Genomic DNA, 24176 nt, shown 5'->3' with positions numbered 1-24176 from the left:
TACACAAATGCGCACGCGACCTAAAACTAAACCAGATGTATGTAAAATTTTTTTGATGTGTTTAATTTATTTGCTAGGGTCATAGATGACAGAAAAGAAAAAAAAATTTTTTATCCATAACATTTATTCGTGTCTGAAGGGGATATCCGTTGTTACGCGCGGCGCCTCGGCCGACGGGGGAGGGCCACGTTCTTTATTCATCAAACAAGTCCCCAAAGGGATGCCAGCCTGCTGTCCGCCGTGTTTTGTCCATCTTAGCCGGGAAGTGAGGTGGCATTGCGACACCATAAGACGTTCGACGAGACCACCACAATGGTTTCTTAGCGTCACCCTTATTATTCATGATGTACCTACAAGGATTAGAGGCAAAATTAGAGGGAAGTGGACTGGGCTTCAACCTCTCTTTAGTCAAACAAGGAAAACTTATTGATCAGGCACTACCAGCATTAATGTACGCAGATGATATAGTGCTAATGGCCAACAACAAGGAAGATTTGCAGAGATTGATGGACATCTGCGGTAATGAGGGAGATGGGTTAGATTTTAGATTCACTAAAGAAAAATCAGCAGTCATGATTTTCAATGACAATGAAGGTAGTGAGCTTAGAATACAGGAGGTCACGCTAGAGATAACAGATAAATACAAATATCTGGGCGTATGGATAAGCAATGGGACCGAGTATCTGAGGGAACACGAAATATACGTGACGACTAAAGGTAACAGGAATGCAGCAGTCATGAAAAATAGAGCACTGTGGAATTACAACAGGTATGATGTTGTGAATATGGAAAGGGGTCATGGTTCCTGGGCTGACATTTCGGCAATGCGGTCTTGTGCATGAGATCAGAAGTTCAAGCAAGATTAGAAATTAAGCAACGTGGAATATGTAGGCTTGCTATAGGAGCTCACGGGAATACACCAAATCAGGGAGTACAAGGTGGGATGGACATCATTTGAGGGCAGGGAAGCTAGCAGCAAGATAAAATTTGAGAAGCGATTCAGAGAAATGGGGGAAGAGCGTTGGGCTAGGAAGGTTTTCCGCTACTTGTACGTGAAGAATGTTGATACAAAATGGAGGAAGCGAACCAGGAAGTTGACTGGTAAATACTTAGAAAACAGCAGGTGGCCAAACCAAAAAGAACTATCGGTTAAGAAGAAAGTGAAGGAAACGGAGACTGACATGTGGAGAATGGGCATGATTAAGAAGTCCGCACTAGACATCTATCGAACTTTTAAGCAGGAAATTGCCAAGGAAAGGATCTATGATAATACTCGGGGTAGTTCTCTACTGTTTGAGGCCAGGACGGGAGTACTGCGAACGAAGACATATCGGGCCAAATACGAAGGGGTAGACACAGTGTGCAGTGCGTGTGGAGAGGAAGAAGAAACTGCCGAACACTTGATAATGTTCTGTAAAGGGCTTCACCCTATAGTTCAGGATGATGGCGCAGAGTTTTTCAAAGCACTGGGGTTTAGGGACCGGGAGGGCAAAATAAACTTTAAGCGGGTAGACTTAACCAGAAGGAGGTTATCTGATTGGTGGCTAAAGTCAAGGCACGAGTGAAAATTAAATTCTTCACTGCAAGGTACGAATCCTCAAACTCACTTTTTAAGGAAAACAAAAATAAATATAGTTTTTGGTTCATTAGGTATTACGGCTTAGTGGCGCTAGCCACCGCCCGATCTAAAGGGTACAGCCATATCCGTCCATTCATTTATCCATCCACACCTCTAGGTGTGGATGGATGAATGGATGGACTCTACACACGGAGCCTTCCGAATGTAGAATGGAACTACTGTACACACGGAGCCTTCCTCCGTGACCACGGAGGAAGGAACCTTTCCTTCCTCCGTGTCCGTGACTCTACAGATGACGAGTGACTTGTGGCTAGGCTAGCAGTGCTTCTAAGTGACTAATGTCGTACGCACGGCCAGTTTTGTGTAGCAAACTTTTTTTGACACAATCCGTATTTTTCTACAACTTATGCAGATGAAGTCCCGTAATTTTTTTATTTTGATTGCTCCGCTAGAACGGTTGTTGTTTGACATCCAAATAACGTGCGTGTAAATGGTCGAAACCACTCTGGTAGAAACTGCGTGTACGCATAGCAATCGACATTGACAATAACAATCGCTCTATAATGGCCGCCTTTTGCGGTTTCGTTCGTGAAATTAGTAGTATTAGTAACCGATTTTGTTCTGCGCAGTGTTGTTCATTGTACTCAACTTTGCTTCATGAAACATCAACAGGTTTTTCTTTCACTGTGGCTCGCGAGCGGAGTCGCTGCTGAGCAGTCGTGGATAGTGGCGAAAGCGTGGTATGTCAGCGTTGTTTTCGTGTGGGAATGAAGCACTCGCAACTTCGCCTGAGCAGGTCAGTCTGAGGCACCATTTCGAGGTAAGTGCTCGCAGTTGAATGGTGAAGTTTCGAATGTTAGCGTCGACGATACGCGCGGCTTCACTCAATGTCTGAGAATCGCGATGCTTTTTTCGAATTTTTTTTTTTCCTCGCAGCCCAGCCGTTGAGCGGTTCTCATTTTTTTTCGTTAATTTATTCCTGGCTGCGTGTAATATTTCCGGAGCTCGTTGCTTAATTCATTTTCTGCGGCACATACCTGATGCATGTCTTTGACTTGAACGCTGTCTTGAAAAGCATTTAACGCAAGAGTCAGGCAGGCTAAACTAAGGGGTTCACTACAATTGTGTCAGAGTCTATATAGTGATTGCTAGCTACGATCGCACGCCGTGGCTCGGTGCGTTCGATCCATGCTGCTCTTTTTTGTGGGCCGCAAAGGAACTCCTCTGCTTGCACCTCTGTTGCAATGCCCTGTGCGAGTGTATGTGTCGGTTTCGTTCGGAACAGGCCTATAACCAGGAATTTTTTTCGGGAGGGGTGAAGGGCAGTAAACCACTTGTTTAAGGCCTTGAAAAAACCCGTATGTTTTTTATTCTCACTTATTTTCGCTAAACCACCCCCTACATGTGATTTTTATGGGAGGAGGGGGGAGCAGTCGCATCCCCCGTGGCTACGGGCCAGGTTCGGAAACATATCACGGGGATTAACGTGAGGAATTGCGTCTACGATCTGCGTGCAGTGTTTTTACACTGCGTAAGCTACCGGGGCATCGTATTTTTGCAACTGTGTTCCGGTCTTCTGTTACTATCTTGTTCAAATTAGGGGGTGTATTCTCGGTACCACCTCGCGGGCTTGGACGTATACAGGCCGTATGGGTTCTTGCTTCTATCAACGGCTAGAAGAGCACTACTACAATGTGCACAAAGCAATACAGGGACGCGATATAATTTACTGGTGTTGCACGAGATGTTACACCAAGTTCGACCAATGTGAAGTGTTTGAAAGGCACTCCTCAGAAATCATGCCAGAAATTATAGAAGCACATTCTATGCATAACTTGCAGGTACGTCAGATCGCGCAACTCTGGGATGTAATATCTATAGTAGAACAGAAAGGCAGGTGAGTTGGAACTCATTCGACATTATCAACAGCCGTTGCACCCTCCTTGATTGAAAGACGTGTGAGCGGGAGTGCAAGGGCTGTTGATAACACCTGCTCAATCACGCATGTTAAGAAGTACACCGTGTGCTATACCTGGGTAGTATATAAAATACCTTGCACGTGCGGCAGTGCCTTCACCGCACAGACTGCCAAATGTGCGACTATCTAGCTGCTAGAGCATGACAATTTTTTGAAGGGTGGGGTTCTGTCTCACCTCACCAGCTATTGCCGTCATTGTGGCTGCACGCCTTCATTTGCATGGGCGGCAATCATCAATCTCTATCATAATCAACGTACATGTACACACCTGAAGCTCACCATAGGCGAAATGTGTTGGCAATTGCATGAGCCAACCATCTGTTATATTATCACAAGAAATCTATTTCATTGATCGGCTGTAATCCTGCATGGTGCATAGCTTTCTGTATATACATGCATTCGTTCAAATAAATTTTCACTTGTTAGACTAGTGCTTCTCCTGTTCCCTCTTCTGTGTTATCAATTTGTGCACTACCCAACGTTGCATAATATCTGCATGTGCCGCTGTCATCAAGCAAGGGGCAGGAGATGACACTGAGTCAAGCTATGTGGCTCTCACATTTCCTGGCAACAGTTTACATTGGGATGGTGATTTGTGCCATATTTGCCTGCTGCGCGAGAACTATGTGTAATTGAGATGATAAAAGAAGACCACAAATGGGGATACACTGTTTGCCAGAGGTGATCATAAACCCGTACGACAACGAAAGAGCTGTCCAAGAAGTGGAGCACATGGTTTATGCTTGCATGAACAGGTAGGATTTCAAGACGTTCACCAACGTATGTGTGTGTGGGTGTCACTTCATAACATGCAAGTCATGTTTCGAAATCCTGTGCGAAGTTGTTTCACTCACTATGTGCAAGATCATGGATTTAAACTCTGCAGACACGGAGCACCCAAGTTTCTCTAGTCAACACCGCTTCGCGGCAGCCAGCATAACGTCCTGAACCACTCTCCTTCTTTATGAGTGCAAGGCAAATCGAAACACGTGCACTATACCAAACGATCTACCTTATGAATGTGACATAGTACGGTTACTAGGACGTATATGCTCTGTGGGCTCGGTAATAGAGGAGGGAAGACATTAACTGACTGACTTCTCTTGCAAGTCATGCATAGCAAGGGCTTGGATCACATCTGTCGGCACCCCTTCCCTCGCCTTATCTGCTCATGAAATGTTCTTTCCGGCCAACCGTCTATCAAACTTTGTTCCGTGGGGCTGAAATGGTGCTGCCTTACCTTGGAGTGATGCACAGGTGCTTTTGTATGCTTGCTCAAGACTACATCTTTGATGCGATATGTCAATAAAAAAATCAGTTGAAAAGTTAGTGCTCTGTCCTTTTGTGTCAACCATCTTGCCCATTACTTTTTTTCCTGTGATAAACTGTAGTAGTTCAAGTTGTCGAAATTAAATATTTCCAGCTGGTAAACTTTCAACATTTTCATTTCCCCATATTAAGTATATGGACTGCCAATCACACAGTCTGCAAGTTAGCTAGAGGAAGTTTGTTTGGCACCAACATGTGGTGTTGATGCTGGTCCGACATGGGAAAATGCACTGATTTCTTACTTAGCCTTGCTTGCAAGTCAACAAGATCATGAATGTGCATTTATACCTGACAGGGGCATTGGCACCCTCAGCACATTTGTCTACATTTCAATATTGGCACTTTTTTTTTCACAGTGAGTAAATGCATGGGATGTTGGCTTGGCCATTTGCTTACGGTAGGAAGACGTTACGAAGGACTGATTACAAAGAACATAGTGTTAACCGAATGAGCTCAAACTTCAACTGGTTTTTTATACATGTGTAGTCGATATAAATGAAAATTCACAAAAAACACTTGAAAAGAGTGGACCCTAGCTACGCGGCTTCATGATCAGATCGATTTCAGCAAGAGAGAGTTTTATTAAACGCTCGCACATAGGCAGAATCAAGTGTGCCTCTCTCCTTCCTTGTGCCTTTCTAAATTTTTATAACGACTATGCATCAATAAAAAACCAGTTCAAGTTTGCACTGATCCTGTATACACTGTGTCCTGCATTTTTTGGCATACATCCTTCGTAACCTCTCCCTACCGTAAGTGAATTGCCAAGCCAACATGAATCAACTGGCCCCTTTGGTCGCATTACTGTAATAGGATGTTACGTATTGCCACGCACTCCACATCAGGGGTCTCACACCACCCACCAGGCCACAGTCATGACCAGAGGCCGAATTTTTAGGCACTAAAGAAGTGTGTTTTAGGCACCGAAAGCAGGCAAATAAAACACCATTTTAGGCCCTCAAAATCATAAATTTAGGCACAATAAATTTCTACAAAATTTGCAATATTCCAAAACAACGACGTCGGTGACGTCTATCTACGGCAAGAAGCAAAAAATTGATATTTAAGATAGCAGAAAGGTACCGACGATTAAACATAGGCATGCATTTTCCCCGCAATGTGGTCTCTCGTTTTATATTCTAGATTGTGCATCAAGTGTCCACCATTTAATTAACACTCTCATGGGTCTCTTTCGTTTCGTTGTGGCTGGGAAGGGCAGCACAGGAGCAAATAGCCAGACCACTGATACCCCAGAAGAGATGCATGCTAGGTCTAATCGTGTAGGACCAATTTCTCCCCTATCGGTGAACGCCTTAAAGGGCCCCTCACTGGTTTTGGACATTTCGAGCTGACAAGCGTAATGCTGCACTGGGCACTCCGAATCATTCCTGTTATGATTTGCAAAATTACATGTCGCGAAAAAAAAATGCTCAATTTCTAATGAATACCACTTTCCCTTCTCGCGGGCGTGTGCCCCAGGATCTAGGAAGTGACGTACAGCAAGGAATGGTCCTGTTCTTACGTCGCTCCTTTACGTTGACATTGGTGGGCGGACGTCGCATACTGTACGCTCTTCATTAGAACTTAGTTAAATGCTAGCTGTACCTACAAAAACAGACAAAAAATGTTCCACCTCCTGATTATGTTCTGCATTTTCAACGGTACCCCGATAAGAATGTTGCACGTGACATTATTCTACTAGGCGTGTGCAAATTGTGTGTTCTGCTGTGTAGCATGAATGAGGAGTACTTTGATTTGGGCTAGCTGTTTTATATCATTTTGACAGGGAAGCGCAAAGACAAAGGGAAAAGAAAGACAGCACTCTATCTCTCTATGTCTTTCTTTTCCCTCTGTCTTCGCACTGTTCTTTCAAAATCAGTATAATGAATTAAAGTAGAGAAAAAATAATAAAACATGCAAACATAATCTCAACTTGTTATTATTTTTATTTTGAATAGCCTCAAGATGCTATTGACTAATCGGCCCTCGTTTAACGTCCACCTCGGTGGACCAGTCGCTATAGGGTGCTCTGCTGCTGACCCAAATGCCACGGGTTTGATTGTGGCCACAGCGGTCACATCTAGATGGAGGCGAAAAAGTAGATGCCCGTGTACTGTGCAATGTCAGTGCACGTTAAAGAACACCAGTCGGTCAAAGTTTGCGGAGACTTCCACTACGGCGTCCCTCATATTCATATCGCGTTTTTTTATGTAAAACCTCACATACTGCCACTACTACTACTACTACTACTACTACTATTACTACTACTATTACTACTAATACTACTACTAATACCGATTTCGCTTGCGTGCGTCTTCTCGTCGTTCCTGCATCGTGCCTTCGCCAACCCTGACAACGCGTAGCTTGTGTTTAGTGCGTCGTCTCTGACCGCACTTTCAGCAGAGCGACATGGTGCATTGCGGTCACAATACATGATCCTGGCCAACCTCTCCTAAAGTACATGCACTAATTGATCCATCCCACAGAAACTGGTAATACACAACAGAGAGCGCTGAATCGACACAACATTGGTGGCTTAGGCGCACGAGTAGGCTGGGGCACGTCATGCACGCGTGACCTTGCTTACACATGTTGTTTTTGGTGCGTATGCATCATGTGATTCTCCAGCCCCGATACCAAAGAAAACAGGTAAGGGATAGGGCTCGCAACATAGTTTCATACAATAATACCTAGAGGGGAATCTGGCTCTAGTGTCTACGTAGGCTCCTTCAGCGGCACTTGTACCCCCATGGGAATTATGGGAAGTACAGGCTTCAGATCTGCTTCGGATTGATCACGTTCTTGAGATTTGCGACACTTCTTTGCTGAATGTAAAACAAAGTGATATGAAGTTATGTCTAATTGAAACTTGCTTCATTTTTTGCACCTAAACTAAAAAGTTTTTGTGACTAGGTGGTAGAAGTGAAATCTGGACAAATTTAACAATCAGGGTATGCTTTGCTCTGCCGTTGCGTTCCAGATTTGGCATGAAGATATAATGAATTATTCTTTACAATACTTCGAAACAAACATTCTTGTTTTGCCCTCAAAAGTACACAATATCTATTCATGAAATTAACAGCACAGTATTAAGTGAGAAACACTTGACATTTCATCTGCTGCGATGCTGTTGAAGTGGCCTGCCCCCAGCGCACCTCTCGTTTTGTTGGGAAGTCGAGTTGGAAGTGCGTGGTGTTGCGTCTACTTCGCATTGTCGTGGTTTCGCAGTTAATTTCAACGAATTTTGGCAAGACGCACTAGCAACAAGTGAGAACTCTATGTTATATTCTGCACTGGCATGGGACGCTAACATCTATGCGCAGCGGTGAGTGGAAAGACACTTTAAACTGTCAAGAACGACTTATATAGATCCAGCGCTGCAGTAAATTGAGAGGCTAGCAGTTTTCAGCCTCTTTAAAGAACAAAGGCGCAGCTTCAGTCCTTTGAACCCATTCTACTACCAATTCTATGCGAAGAACGAAACTGAAGCTGGAAAAAGATTCATGGACAGTTCGCTGGCTAATGCAATCCAATCTGAAGGCTGTACTTCCCATAATTCCTTTGAGGGTACACGGTCGCAGTGCCAAATTCCCCTTTAGTTATTATTGTATGAAACTCTATAGCTCACGACGACTACAGGGATGAGAAGCAAGGGATTCAAGCTTGCTTCTTCGCATCATGCTGTGGTGGCTCGTAGCGAACCAATTTGAAAAATCACCATGGTAGAACGCTTCTCATTGGGCACGCAAGAACTTCTAGTGTCTAACTATAACTTATTATGTCACTTAGAGAGAGACACTTAACAAGTAAATTACAAATAAAACAAAAGCAACGTGCACATCACATTTTTTTACCTGAAGGCGCTGCAGCAGATGGGTTACAATGTCAAAGAAAACATGCCTTCACTGACGCAAAACACTTTTTTCTATTTTTATTTTCTATTTTTAAGGCATTTCACTCTGTCATGAAACTAACAAAAATGAATTATTAGAAAATATATCTGATACAACATTCTAAAATCTTAATTACCATTGCACGAAGAAGACTGTTTAGGTACATTCATTTTCTAATGTGAGTTTGGCATGACATTCTTGGCATAGAAGCTTTAACTGCAGTTCAATTTGACAAGATGATAGTAATTCCCACCCTAGTTATTTTTTCATATTGTTAGAGCTGTCATTTTCGAGTGATGGCTTAGGAAAAACCTTGAAGCTCTGTTCTATATTTTTTCATGTTTGTCACTTGAAGACATATGACAAGGGATTACATAAGGAACAATCATATTCAAGCATACGAGGAATGTATGCTAAATACACTGTTGATTGGAAACATGCCGGCACCTGTCTCAGGCTTCGCTGTATAAAGTATAACGATTTGGTTACCTTCGCCACCACTGAATCAACAAGAGCATTCCATGAGTGGTCCTCCGTGGTTTTTCATTCGTTCTTCAGCTACCCACGGCTGCCAAGAAGAACCTACTCTTTCTTTCCTACCGGAACACCCAGGTTTTCAGGGGGGTTCTTCAGTTCCTTCAGGGCACTGGACAGCTATTTGTGGAAGGGGGTCGCCACGTCTTTGGACATAGACGTCACTTTTATTTTCGTAGCCCATCTTTAATTCTCTTTTCTCCTTCCCCTGCAGACGCTGAGACATTCTTCCACTTAGAGCTCCAGAAATAGTCTTTTGCACTTCTCATGCTCCTCCTTCAATTGCTTGCAGCTTGTCAGCTTTGTATTCATTGAACCTTATAGTGTTTGGAAATATCAATGCTGCCTTTTTTACTTGAATAACGGTTTCACACCATGCTGGAAACAAAATTCAGGCTAGAATAGCGCTCATACATGCGCTCAGTCGTAAAATGGGCATTTATAGGCACTTATAGGCATTTAGGCACAAATACCCAAAATAGGCATTTATAGGCACTATGAAAACACCATAAAAGCCCTTCTTAACCTCTAATTCATGCTCATATATCAAAATGGCATGATAGGAATGCAAAAAACAAAATATGCATTTGCCTAAAATCAGGTCTCTAGTCATGACAGTCTTGGGACAGCGAGATCACTTCTTGAGCTGCCAGCTAACACTGTCATTTCAGTGAAGGTCTTTCTCCTATCTCACATGGGAGTCATATCTGAAAATGTGGCATCTCGATTTGAGACGTATGTCAATACCAGTTTACACAATGAGTAAAATCTGGGCATCAACCCCGCAGGGGTGTCTGCACAAGCAGGCGTTTGGTGTGTAGCGACACCACGGACCCGAGCTAACGGGAGGTTTTCGACTCCCTCCCACGCGAAGCTGTATGTGGCTTTGCCGTGTTTGAGGATAAGGGGATCCTAGGGGTTGAGCCGACGCTAGGTGATTGGAGCTTTAAGGGCCCCCCCCCTCCCCTGGCAGAGGCAACACACCCCTTTCGCCCCGGCTACACCTAGACGGCGCCCCTGGACTGACCCACCCAGGGGAAATTGGCAGTCGCCTTTTCCTATCCCTCCCTCTCTCTCTCTCTCTCTCTCTCTTGACATTTTCATCTTTGCCATCGCTTTTTATCTTTCCTGTTTTTTGTTTCTTCCTTTTACTTCCAATTTTTCTGGCAGAGAGGGTCAATCCTGTGCAAATAGCCTACCTTGGTCTAGCCGCGTTAGGTTATAGTGGCGTTGTTCGACTGGCGTCGGCAAGTTTTTAGTAGTTACAAACCTGTAGCATCCCCTCGTTGGGCTCCGTGGTGGGTGGTCGCCAACACTGCTGAATAAAAATAAAACTGGCATGCATAGAGCGTTCCCCTTACTTACAGATCGTACTGGCTTGAAGCGGGTATGCACTGATGACAAACTTTTTCAACAGGCCAATCGAAACATATCCTCACTTTCGTGTCATCCACTGTGAGAATACTGCAAAGCAAGCCAGGACCCTCTCTCCCTTCGTAGTTGCTAGATGTTTTACCAAAACACTTGGTGCTGGATACAAGGTAACGAAAATGGCTAGCGGCGACCTCCTTCTGAAATTCAAGCGAAAGAACAATTTGAAAAGCTAGACCGTCTCTCAGCTTCTGGTGACATACTGATAACCGTAACACGACACAGATCAATGAACACAACTCACGGAGTGATATCTGACACGGACTTACTTGACCTGACTGAGACTAAACATTTGGAGGGGTGGAAGAGCCAAAATGTGACCATTGTACAGAGAATTATCATCAGAAGAGACAACAAGGAAACACCAATGAAACACCCAATACTCACGTTTGCTTCAAGTAAATTGCCAGAAATCATTCAAAAAGGGTACACAAAGACATCTCTCAGGCCATACATACCGAACCTTCGTCGTTGCTTCTAATGTCAGAAGTATGGCCATGGCCCTAAAAGCTGTTGTGGTCACCAGACCTGTGCACAATGTGGAGTCCTGGGCCACGTGTCTGAGAACTGCAAAGAGCAGCCGCACTGTGTGAACTGTGATAGAAACCATGCTGCATATTCACGTTCCTGTCCATACTGGAAGAAAGAAAAGAAGAGAATAACGCTGGAAGTGAAAGAAAAGTTTTTTTTTAGGAAGCAAGGAAAAGGGTCTCTTCATTCTATGGCCCAATATATGCTGATGCGGAGCGTCAGGGGGCACCGCCACACCAGCCCTCGCCACTCCTTCGGCCCGCACATACCAAGCTGGTGGTTGTGGCGCCTGCTCCCAAGGCGGCTGTAGTCCAGACTGCTCCGCCTAATCCCGAACAGAGACCGGAGACTCCAAGGTTCTCAAGTCTCAAGGCCTCGCCTCACCAGGCGAGGCCCAGAATTTGAACAACCAGCTCGCACGTGCGGCCATCGAGTGCCTCCGAGGAGGCATTGGATACGCCGGTACCCTTGGTGCCAAAAGAGCTGCCTGGCTCCTTAGAGCACGTCAAGAAAACAAAAAAAGCAGATAACGGGGCCTGGTGACGGCCCTGTTACTTGAATTCAAACTGCCCGCGTAAACAGCCACTCGCTCCTCGTACACACAGCACTACTTTACTTTCACCATGAACACTAAAATTATACAATGGAATGTCAGAGGCCTTCTCAGGAACCTTGACGATGTCCAAGAACTTTTACAGAAACACTTGCCAAAAGTGCTGTGTGTACAAGAAACACACTTAAATCCAAAACACACCAACTTTCTACGTAAATACGTTATTTTCCGAAAGGATCGTGATGATGCCATGACATCATTTAGAGGTGTTGCCATCATAGTGAATCAAGGGATTTCATGCATACACTTTCAACTCCCGCCCCACCACGGTGGTCTAGTGGCAAAGGTACTCAGCTGCTGACCGGCAGGTCGCGGGATCAAATCTCGGCTGCGGCGGCTGCAATTCTGATGGAGGCGAAAATGTTGTAGGCCCGTGTACTCAGATTTGGGTGCTCGTTAAAGATAGAAAATCAAAAACTAGAAAAATAAAAAATCAAAAACTCGAACATAAATGTACAAGATACGAGGCGTCCAAGCTTTCAGCTTAGCTGAGCTCCAAACATCACTGAACACCTGCAGTGATTCCGCTCCAGGTTCTGACCGTGTGGTTTACGAAATGCTAAAAACCTACCAATCGAAATGCAAAAAACCTTACTTTGTTTGTACAATGCTATCTGGTTCTCTGGCGCTGTCCCTACTTACTGGAAAGAGGCTATTGTTATTCCCATTTTGAAACAGGGCAAGGACCCTTCTCCTTCTCCAGTTTCATGTTATAGGCCTATTGCGCTTACAAGCTGCCTGTGAAAACTTCTCGAAAAAATGATAAACTGCCGACTTGCACATTTCCTTGAAACAAACAATTTGCTCGACCAATTCCAGTGCTGGTTTTGAGAGGGTAGGTCCTCCACCGACCACCTTGTTCGTATGGAGGCACAGATCAGAGATGCTTTCGTCCACAACCAATACTTCTTTTCTGTGTTCCTCGACATTGAAAAGGCCTATGACACATCATGATGCTTTGGAATAATAAAAGACCTGTCCCATCTTGGCGTGCAAGGCAGAATGTTTACTATAATCGAAAGTTACTTGTCAAACCGGACCTTCGGCGTTCGAGTGGGCAGCGTTCTTTCTTAAACATATGTCCAAGAAACAGGCGTGCCGCAAGGTGGTGTACTTAGTTGCACACTTTTTCTTATTAAAATGAATAATTTGCGCTTCTCCATTCCTCGCAGTATGTTTTATTGTAGATATGTCGACGACGTCCAGCTTGGTTTTAAGTCTTGTAATCTGGCCATGTGTGAGCAGCAGGTTCAGCTTGGTTTGAACAAAGTCTCCGATTGGGCAGAAGAAAATGTGTTCCGACTGAATGCACAGAAAAGCACGTGTGTCTTGTTCTCCAGGAAGAGAAGCATTCATCCGAACCCGATATTCACCTGCATGGGCAACGTATTTCTGTTATTACCAAACACAAAGTCTTAGGCCTAATCTTGGACACCAAGCTAACCTTCATACCACACATCAAATATTTAAAAAACAAGTGCATAAAAGCTATAAACATTCTAAAAGTGTTGTTACGCACTACGTTGGGAAGTGACAAGAAGTGTTTAGTGGATTAGTATAAAAGCCTCGTACGTACTCGCCTAGACTATGGGGCAATAGCATACCAGTCTGCGACACCTACTGCCCTTAAAATGCTTGACCCTGTTCGTCATCTAGGCATCCGTTTCTCTACGGGTGCTTTTCGCACTAGCCCCATGGAAAACCTGTACGTGGAATTGAACGAATGGTCGCTCCACCTACACAGATGTTAAATGTCTTTTAAATATTATCTTAATGTAAATTTAGACAAGGATCACCCATCACATTCCACAATTAATGACATGTCAAGACTTCCTGTGTTTGAGAAATGGCCTTCTATGAGACAGCCTTACTCACTCTGTGTGAGGGGTCTGGCGAGGAAACCGATGTGCCACTTGAACACCGTTTGATGGCTGCTGCAGTATGCCTGCCACCGTGGCAAAGGCAGGTGATAGATTGTGGCGTGTCTTTCTTGGAGGTTACAAAACATGCACCAATTGCACATATCCAGACATATTTCCTAGAACCCTAGAACTACAACAGAAATACACATGTCGTGAGTACCTTATGGATGCTTCAAAGTCCGACACTTCTGTCTCGTACGCAGCTGTTGGCCCATTCTTTTTGGAAGTCGGCGTTCTGCACTTTATTTGAAGCATTTTCACCGGCGAAGCTTATGGAATACTGGCGGCCGTTGATTACATTAAACAAATAAAACTACAAAAGGCAATAATATACACCGATTTTCCAAGCGTAGGGAAAGCTCTGAAACTCTTAAAAAGCACAAAAAAAGCTGTCCTTGTCTCGCTTTATTCGCTCTTATGCACAGTCTACTCATCTGAGCAGCATGTTGTAGTCTGCAGGGTGCCAGGACACCGTGAAATTAGAGGAAACATTCTGGGGGACCAGCTAGCTGGATCCGCCAACAAAACCTCTTCCAATACATCGATACCAATTCCTGCACTCGACATGAAACCTTTTCTAAAACGAAAGCTCGGGGGTTATTGGCAGAGCACATTGGACACACACACAGTTAATAAATTGCATATCATCAAGCCACAACTTAATCATTGGGCACCAGTATCAAAATCGCGCCACCTTAGCGCGAGGAATCTCAAGGCCCTTTTTACAGCTGCTTATCGCAATCATTGTCCATATCTCTAGTAAGATGAACTGGTGCTCTTTGGCCATGAAATGGCCCTTGCGCCACGAAACATCAAACATCATCAAAATCTGGACATCAATCATGTGGTGTAGAGGTTTAGTTCTGCAGTTATGTTTTAAACACATGTGGTGCCTCTAGGAAAGAAAGATATGCTTAAGACCTATCTCAAGCATGTAGCTCACCCAAAAAAATGTGCCATTAATGATGATACCAGAAGAAAGCATTATTAAATGTGATAGTCTAGAAAATAGTGCAATGACCATTTAGCAATGTTGCAAACAGTCTCAATGTCAAAAAAGATATGGGACACGCACTGTCATGTGCGGGCCACTGGTAAAACGGTGATGGGCCACAGGCTTGAGACATACTTGAGGATCATTTCTTCTTAGCCAAGTTGGTGTTCAATTGATCACTGTATGACATTCTGCCGCTAGTAAAAACCATCCACACGAGAGAGAGACACACAAGAACATGAACGGCACTTCCGATTAAAGTTGAAGTGCGATCCATATCATGTTTTTCTCTTGTGTGTGTGGTTTTTACTAGTGGCAGAATGTCATAAATTGTGCTTCAGAGCCCTGTTCTGCATGAATAATAGAAAGAATGGAATGGAAAAACGTTATTGCAATACATCAGGATGTGAACCACCACATGGTAGGTTACTCCCATGTTGGGACTGGTGGGCGAAGCCATTCCATTAAGTCACAGACCTTCTGGACTGCCCATAGTTGTGCTTCTAAATCAAACGGCAAAGCACATCAGCTCACTTGGACGGCATAATGCCTTTTCCAACTGATAACGTAGTGCACCGCATGTGGTCTAAGCTCACAAAGTCTGATCGAAGCGCACATGTGTTCAACTGAATAGATTGTGTGTAAGGGCCAAGATATGCCACACCTGTAAGAGTATGAGTGTCAATACCTGTTCAACTTACAATGTGGCAGGGGATACTTCCAACTTCCCTGATAAAAGTTCTTTCTTAGTTCATTGTGTGCAGTTCAGGGATACCTATTGTCAATAGCATCAGCAGTGCACCACTTGGCAGCTGTGCATTCGACGAGTCCTCTCACAGCTGTGTGAGCTGACACGAGGTTGTATGGGGCATCCTTGATTTGTCTTGAGGGAGTGGGAAATCGGACAATCGGGTGCTGCTTTATTTCCTTACATCGTAGGATCCGCAATGCTGATTCTGAGATGGGGCCCTTGGTGAAAGCTGAGACAGTTGACCTTGAGTTGCTGTATACTGTCGTTCTTCTGCCATCGAGCAGGCTCAAGACTATCGCGGCTTTTTTCGAATCTCGGCCGTCATTGTGCAGATTGTCAAGGAGTTTGTGACTCACCCATCTTGAACATTGTGCGTGCAAAGAACGCTTTTCCGTGCTGCATTGACCATTCTGTATCGACGAAGACAGCTACACCGAGCAGGCGTCCTCCAGGAGGGCTATAGACCTAGCCCTTTGTCTGCCACACATTGTACACAGTGTGGGCATTCTAAGGATTGGGAGCAATAATAATAACTGGTTCAATAACTGGTTAATGGAACTTAATATTAGGAAATGCAAAACAATACGCGTATCAAAAACTAGCTCGAATCATCATAACACCTACCATTTAAGCAATATTGCCTTAGGTATTATCATGTCCTATAAATGCCTTGGCATGCGCATCACAAAGAACTTAAGTTGGACAACTCATGTAGAGTACATCATTAACAATGATGATAGCATGCTCGACTTCTTACGACGTAACTTCTCTGTAAACTTCTATAGACTTCCATAAAACTAATACTCTATAAGTCTCTCATACGCCCTAAACTCGAGTATGCATAGTCCATTTATTTATTTATTTATTTAATAATACTGTAGGTATTCTGCAGACCCATACAGGAAATGGGCATACAACATCACAGGTAAACTATTAGATACAAAGTTGAGGAAATACAATATTTTGAAGGACGATACGCGCAACAGCGGAACACTTACAATAGGGAGTACAACAATACTACATTGGTGCTCTTCCCATACACGAGAAGAAGAAAAAAATATAAATGCCACGTACTACGCATGAAAAACTATATATGTACAAAAGAGTACAATATACCACTGCGAAACACGTTTTTTACTATCACAACAACAACAACAAAATATTATTATACCGGCTCTATTAACTGCTCCACAAGAGAACGAAATTGATCAATATTTGTAATATTAGCAGCTTCACCTGATAGCGCGTTCCAAGGGTTTATAGCGCGAGGGAAAAAGGAATGTTTAAATACATTGCTGTAGGTACTGAGTGGACGTATGCATTTATAATGGTTCGTCCTACTAGAACGGCGGCCAGGCGGACGAATATAGTCGTCTTTACAGATTTTAAGGTGACCGTAAAAAAGGAGGTAAAAAAAAACTTAATGGAAGCAACATGACGCCGGCAAGACAGAGTTGCTAGGTGCGCTGAATGGCGCATGTCCGTTGCACTGTCGCGCCAAGAGTATTTTGAGTATATAAACCTCAGGGCACTGTTCTGCAATTTTTCAATTTTTTTGCGAAGGTAGTTTTGATGAGGGTCCCACACTATACTTCCAGATTCTAGAATGGGCTTGACCAGGGTTTTGTAGGCGGTTAGTTTAACTGCTGAAGGGGCTTTGCTCAATTTACTACGCAGAAATCCGAGTTGTATAGATGCCTTGGCGCATGTATTGGTAATGTGCTGTTCCCATTTTAAGTCTTGCGAAAATGTGACGCCCAGATATCTTACTTTGTCAACTTTACTAATATTGGAACCATTAGAATTGTACACAAATGACAAGGGTCGTTTTTTCTATGTTAGTCTTATGAACGGGGTTTTAGACACATTTATTTCCATTCCCCACATCTCGCACCATTGGGAAACATTTTGTAAGGAATGATGTGTTAACCCTACTACAGAGCGTTAATTCCCGCACAGCTGGGATGGAAACGGAACAGTCACGTTTAATTACGTCTATTGCCGAGTGTCACGGACGGCCAATTTTGGCGGCCCCGCGTCACGGCAATTAACAGGCGCCGTACTTCCCCACCAACCGTGGGAATGGCGGGCGCATGAAAGGGAGCCGAGAAGTGCAGAATGGGGTGCTCTTCTTGGAACGTCGCTGTCGACGATTGATCCTTTTGTAACTGCGGCGGCGTCTGCAAGGTCGTGGAAGGCCGCGATGTACCCCGAACAAGGATTAGGCTACGGGACGCACCGGCTGAGAGCCAAACAGTCTGACCGTTTCCCACGGGGAAAAGCGTGGGAAACCCTCTGGTGGCCAAGCCGTATGACAACAACCCAACAGGTTGTCACTCTCGCTAGTTGAGAGCCCTCTCCCAATTAAAAAGGGGTAGGGTCAAAACATTTTTGGGGCGGAGTTTCCATCAACTAAACACGCATGATTGGACCCATGTAGAGGTCTCTTGTCCCCAAGGAAGAGAGCGAGGAGACACGAGGGGGATTTAAGCGCAGGATTTTGCCCTGCTAGGCAGACTAGTCGCCGACCAACATGGTGTAGAAACAGATCAACAAGCATCTCTTCTAGAAGTTTTTAGTGTGGATCTGTATCGTCTGGCCACCTAAACTTAGCCGTTCGTCTAGTTGTGGCGCGATATTAACGCCTGCAACGTAGACATCGGGACTTCGCCTCGAGTTGGCTCAACCTGCTCGAAGTCACCTGCAAGCACTAGCCTCCCGGAGCCACCAGCGTTGCAACACCGCCGACATCGCAGTCGTGCGAGAACTTTCTTCGACTTCTCGCATCCGATCGTCGGGGACGCAATGCTGCCGGTCATCACACGTATGCCTTCACCTGTTTATATCTTTGAACTTTCTCCTCCGTAGTTCTATTATTGTTAGTTTGTGTAGTTTGTAATAGTTCTTTCTCGTAAGCTGATTTATTGTTTTCTTTATATATTTTTTTGTTGTGTCAAGTGTTGATGTATTTTGTTGGTTGTATTGAAGTGTTGTACTAGATCCCGTGTGCTGCAATATCACTAGAGTAAAGTTTGTTTTGTTTTCTCACGTCTCTGATCTCTTCACTGTCTCTGCTTGCGTACGGAACGAACCAACCTGCTGTAATTCCCATCGCCGACTTCGCGCTGGCGACGCTAGAGTGGCAGCTTGTAACAAAACTGGCGTCCGCGAGACAGGACGTTCCGTACAAGAGTAAGACAGTGAGGGGTGAACGAGAACCGTGCAGACGGCGTGGTGATAGAGCCGCACAATTAAAGCGGTTGCATCCTGCATATGATTGCGCTGTTTTTATAGTGGCATTATAGTGACAGTTTGCAGTATAGAGTGTATGGATTTGGATAAGTGGATCGCGCACGGTAAACAGTTAAGCATCGAGGGCGCCGAACTGAGACAATGGGTTAAGGAGCAACAGGAACAGGCGTTAGCCAGAGAAGAGCGGGCACTGGCTCGGGAGGAAAAGGAAAAAGAAAGGGAAGCAGCTAGGGAAGCCGGAGAACGGTAAGTGCAGTTACTGCAATTAAAGGTTCGCCTCAGTGAGAGTAGCAGGGTGAGCCGATCCAGCAGTGAGCACGGCGATGCCGGGGAGGAGTCGAGTTTGAGAATACACAAAGGTAAACTGCTCGTCACCTTTGACGAAGGAAGGGACGACTTAGATGAGTTTATACGCCGGTTTGAGAGCATCGCCAGAGGGCAAAAGTGGCCTGAAAGCCTATGGGCGACGGTGCTTTCGACATGTCTTACAGGAGAGGTGCTAAGTGTTTATGGCAGGCTACCACCTACACATGCAGCGGACTACACCAAGGTTAAAACCGCCCTCCTGAAGCGCTTTCGCTTCACGGCGGATGGGTTCCAAAACGAGTTTAATAAGGAGAGGCCAGTAGAGGGTGAAACAGCAACACAGTACGCGGCTCGCTTAAGACATTACTTCGATAGATGGGTTGAGCTGTCCAAAACTGAGACAGAATTCGAGTCCCTCCGCGCATTGTTGATTAGAGAGAAGTTTTTGCATGGATGTGGTTCGAACCTGGCATTATATTTGAAAGAAAGGAGGGCGGAATCCCTGGATGACATGCTTGAGCTGGCAGACCAGTTTTTGGTAGCTCAGGGTGGAGCAAGACTAGCGAAAACAAAGAAAGATGGTCCCATAACAGATGAAAAGGGGAAATACGAAAAAGGAGGCAACAGCCACTCACCACTACTACGGTGCTATATTTGCAATCGTAGGAATCACCCGCCGCACTTGTGTCGCTACAGACCTGCCACTAAAGTAGCCATCGTCTGCTTCAAGTGTGGGAAAAAAGGACATAGGGCAAACGACTGCCGGTCAGGAGCAAATAACTCGCTCCAGGCGTCCTGCTTCTACGCACCAAGGGAAACGCGTGAGGATCCCATATGCGACGGCTATGTCGAGCTTAGAAATGGCGAAAAAGTCCCCGTCGTCAACGCCGTAAGGGTGACACCGCGGAAAAATCTGGCCGAGAACCTACCAGTGGCCACAGGGACCCTCCGAGGCACAGACATATCAGTGTTGCGGGATACGGGGTGCAACACAGTAATCGTGCGGAGGAAGTTGGTGAAGGAAGATGAGCTGACAGGTACAAGCAGACTCGTCTACTTGGTTGACGAAACAGCGAGGATGCTGCCCGAAGCACGGATTGAGGTTGACACCCCCTACTTTACTGGCAATCTGACAGCACTATGCCTGCAAGATCCACTGCATGACCTCATTCGGGGCAATATCGATGGCGTAAGACCTCCTAATGATCCCAGAAAGGAGACTGAAAAACCTGTCTCGACAAAGGAGTTAAGGGAAGAGCCTGTAGCAGCAGCTATCACCCGTTCCCAAGCACATGCACAGCCGGAAAAATTTGCCAAGCTTCGTACGCCTGGGACCACAACGGGATTGCCGGGAGATAACTATGGCTGCGAGCAGAGGGGAGATGCGACACTCAAACAGTGTTTTGAGAAGATCGGCAGGAAGCAAACATGCCGAAATGAGAAGGGAAGCGTCGAGTTTAAACAAGAACAGGGACTGCTTTACCGACAGTACACAGAGGCCAACGGACGGCTTGTACGCCAATTAGTCGTTCTGCACTGCCACCGAGAAGCTGTGCTTAAAACAGCACACGATGGTATAATGGCAGGACACATGGGCACACAGAAAACGAAGGACCGGATCTCGGAGGAGTTCTTTTGGCCAGGCATCACAGCTGACGTAAAAAGGTTCGTCGCCTCATGTGACATTTGTCAGCGCATCGTACCAAAGGGCCGTGTACCACATGTTTCACTGGGGAGGGCACCCATAAGCGACACCCCGTTCAAGCGAGTGGCGATCGATATAGTGGGACCGATTCACCCGCGCTCAAAGCATGGGAACCTATACATTTTGACTCTGATGGATTATGCCACCCGGTATCCAGACGCAGTGGCGCTCCCGAGTATCGAAACTGAGCGAGTGGCCGAAGCCCTGGTCGAGATGTTTTCCCGATTTGGCGTCCCCCGCGAGGTACTGAGCGACCGTGGCACGAACTTCACATCGCACCTGATGAAGGAAGTAGCGCGGCTCCTTTCCGTGCGCCAGCTCCACACCACCCCATATCACCCCATGGCGAATGGCTTGGTGGAAAAATTCAACGGCACCTTGAAATTAATGTTGAAGCTCATGTGCGCCGAAAGACCGAGAGATTGGGACCGCTACCTGGCACCTCTCCTCTTTGCCTATATGGAGGTTCCGCAGGCCAGTACGGAGTTTTCACCCTTCGAGCTTCTCTACGGCCGTCATGTGAGGGGACCCTTGGCGATACTGAAGGAGCTGTGGACGAACGCCGACTTGACTGAAGAAGCTAAGACGATGTACCAGCATGTGTTCGACCTTCGGAACCGTTGGAAGGAAACGTGCCGCCTGGCGCACGAAGACTTGGAAAAAGCCGGAGCACGGTACGCGAAGCTGTACAATCGAAAAGCGAAGGAGCGGAGTTTCAACCCCGAAGACAAGGTACTGATTTTACTTCGCACCGACACGAACAAGCTGCTGCTGCAATAGAAGGGCCGTTTTGAAGTCCGGGAAAAGAAAGGTGAAGCTGACTACGTCACAGACACGGCTGGCGGCAGAAAAATCTTCCACGCCAACTTACTGAAAGATACGAGGAGAGGAATAGCAGCCCACGAGGAGGCTTTTCGAAGTCTCAAACATGTCTCTACGAAGTCGATACTACGGCTACCAAATTTGCACCAATCATTCGTACTTCGAACGGACGCATCGGACACAAGTCTCGGAGCCGTGCTCATGCAGGCCCACGAAGGCAAGCTCCACCCCACAGCTTATGCCAGCCGAAAGCTGCTTCCACGGGAGGCTTCCTATAGTACCATCGTACGCTAATGTCTCGCGTTGGTATGGGGAATTCAGAAATTCTCCATGTACTTAAATGGAGTACATTTATGTGTCCAGACAGACCACCAGCCTCTGAGTTATATTCAATAGGCAAAACAGCTGAACGCTCGAGTACTTCGATGGAGTTTACTACTCCAAGAGTACCAGTTCACCATTACGCATATTAAGGGTAGCGAAATCGTGGGAGCCGATTACTTGAGCCGAATATAGTTCTTGAGGTCTATGAGCATGTTATTTTTTTTTCCTTTCGTCGTTTGTTTTCTGTTTGTATGTGCATATTTCATTGTACAAGAAGTGTATTTTGAGTTATTTTCTTTTTGCTTGATGCATTGGTTGTTTTTACATGTTGTAATGCACATTGAAGGATTTCACTACAGTAGAGGAGCGCACCTGTTCCGTTTTGTTCGTAGTATACATTCGTGCATTGTATTCTGTATTGATGGCTGTCGTACACGACTATTTCTTTTTCTTGTTTGCATGGCGCATTGATATTGTTGGGTGTAACTGAAGCTGGTTCTCTAACAATTGTTTTTTTTTTCTTTTGTTGTTACTTTGATGCACTCTGCCTATTTATGTTGTGTCCTCATGTCTCCCTTGTTGGTGGTGTTTTGTTCCTTGTTGCCGAAAAATTCCCCTTCGTGTGAGCCATTGTTATGAATAACATTCTGAAAGTGGGGGGCAATGTCGCGGACGGCCATTTTTGGCGGTCTGCGTCACGGCAATTAACGGGCGCCGTACTTCCCTACTGACCGTGGGAACGGCGGGCGCATGAAAGGGAGCCGAGAAGTGCAGAATGGGTGCTCTTCTTGGAACGTCGCCATCGACGACTGATCCTTTTGTAACTGCGGCGGCGTCTGCAAGGTCGTGGAAGGCCGCGATGTACCCCGAACAAGGATTAGGCTACGGGACGCACCGGCTGAGAGCCAAACAGTCTGACCGTTTCCCACGGGGAAAGCGTGGGAAACCCTCTGGTGGCCAAGCCGTATGACAACAACCCAACAGGTTGTCACTCTCGCTAGTTGAGAGCCCTCTCCCAATTAATAAGGGGTGGGGTCAAAATATTTTTGGGGCGGAGTTTCCATCAAACGCACATGATTGGACCCATGTAGAGGTCTCGTGTCCCCAAGGAAGAAAGCGAGGAGACACGAGGGGGATTTAAGCGCAGGATTTTGACCTGCTAGGCAGACTAGTCGCTGAACAACATGGTGTAGAAACAGATCAACAAGCATCTCTTCTAGAAGTTTTTAGTGTGGCTCTGTATCGGCTGGCCACCTAAACTTAGCCGTTCGTTTAGTTGTGACGCGATATTAACGTCTGCAACGTAGACATCGGGACTTCGCCTCGAGTTGGCTCGACCTGCTCGAAGTCACCTGCAAGCACTAGCCTCCCGGAGCCACCAGCGTTGCAACACCGCCGACATCGCAGTCGTGCCAGAACTTTCTTCGACTTCTCGCATCCGATCGTCGGGGACGCAATGCTGCCGGTCATCACACGTATGCCTTCACCTGTTTATATCTTCGAACTTTCTCCTCCGTAGTTCTATTGTTGTTAGTTTGTGTAGTTTGTAATAGTTCTCTCTCGTAAGCTGATTCATTTTTTTCTTTATATATTTTTTTGTTGTATCAAGTGTTGATGTATTTTGTTGGTTGTATTGAAGTGTTGTACTAGATCCCGTGTGCTGCAATATCACTAGAGTAAAGTTTGTTTTGTTTTCTCACGTCTCTGATCTCTTCACCGTCTTTGCTTGCGTATGGAACGAACCAACCTGCTGTCATTCCTGTCGCTGACTTCACGCTGGCGACGCTAGAGTGGCAGCTTGTAACACCGAGTTAAAAGAAGCTCAGGAAACTATGAAAAGCAACATAGCCAATATTGATATAAGGCTGTCCGCTGTTGAAACTAGGACGCCTACCACTGACACCGCTCAACATGACCTGCTGGCCTTACGAGAACTCGCGGATAACCTAGCTCGTGAAAATGACAAGTTGCGACTTGGTCAATCACAGCTGGAAGACAGGCAACAAAGAGACAATTTATTGTTCTTCGGTGTACATGACAGTTTATCGGAAACATGGGAGGCCACAGAAGAAAAGCTGTTGAACATGATTTCTAGCTGTCCTGTGCTTAGAAAGGACGCGCTAGAACGTGCTCATATAATTGGTGCATTCTTTGAGGGAGAATGCCATCGGGTAATCGTGAAATTTCGTTCCTTTAAAACGAAGCGGCTGAT

General features: G+C 45.5%; 1 protein-coding gene across 6 annotated transcripts in view; it reads left to right on the top strand.

Annotated features, from left to right (window-relative positions):
• Nucleotides 1–1925: 1925 nt before the first annotated feature.
• Nucleotides 1926–24176, top strand: part of LOC142772135 (uncharacterized) — a 94635-nt gene continuing 72384 nt past the window's right edge. For 3 of the 6 annotated variants that reach the window (XR_012886283.1, XR_012886287.1, XR_012886284.1), the window contains exon 1: nt 1926–2399. Coding sequence is in view for 1 of the 6 variants with exons in the window: in XM_075874268.1 (XP_075730383.1) it covers nt 19625–21598 (1974 nt within the window). In the remaining 5 variants the exon portion in view is untranslated. Of the gene's footprint in view, nt 2400–4082; nt 23664–24176 lie in introns of those variants that run through there. The other 3 variants (XM_075874268.1, XR_012886286.1, XR_012886285.1) reach the window with 3 other exon arrangements.

This window comes from Rhipicephalus microplus, chromosome 9 (genome assembly GCF_043290135.1).
Source record: "Rhipicephalus microplus isolate Deutch F79 chromosome 9, USDA_Rmic, whole genome shotgun sequence".
Classification (NCBI taxonomy): domain Eukaryota; kingdom Metazoa; phylum Arthropoda; class Arachnida; order Ixodida; family Ixodidae; genus Rhipicephalus; species Rhipicephalus microplus.
Note: the sequence above shows the minus strand (reverse complement) of the source record. Positions and strands in the feature narration are given on the sequence as shown.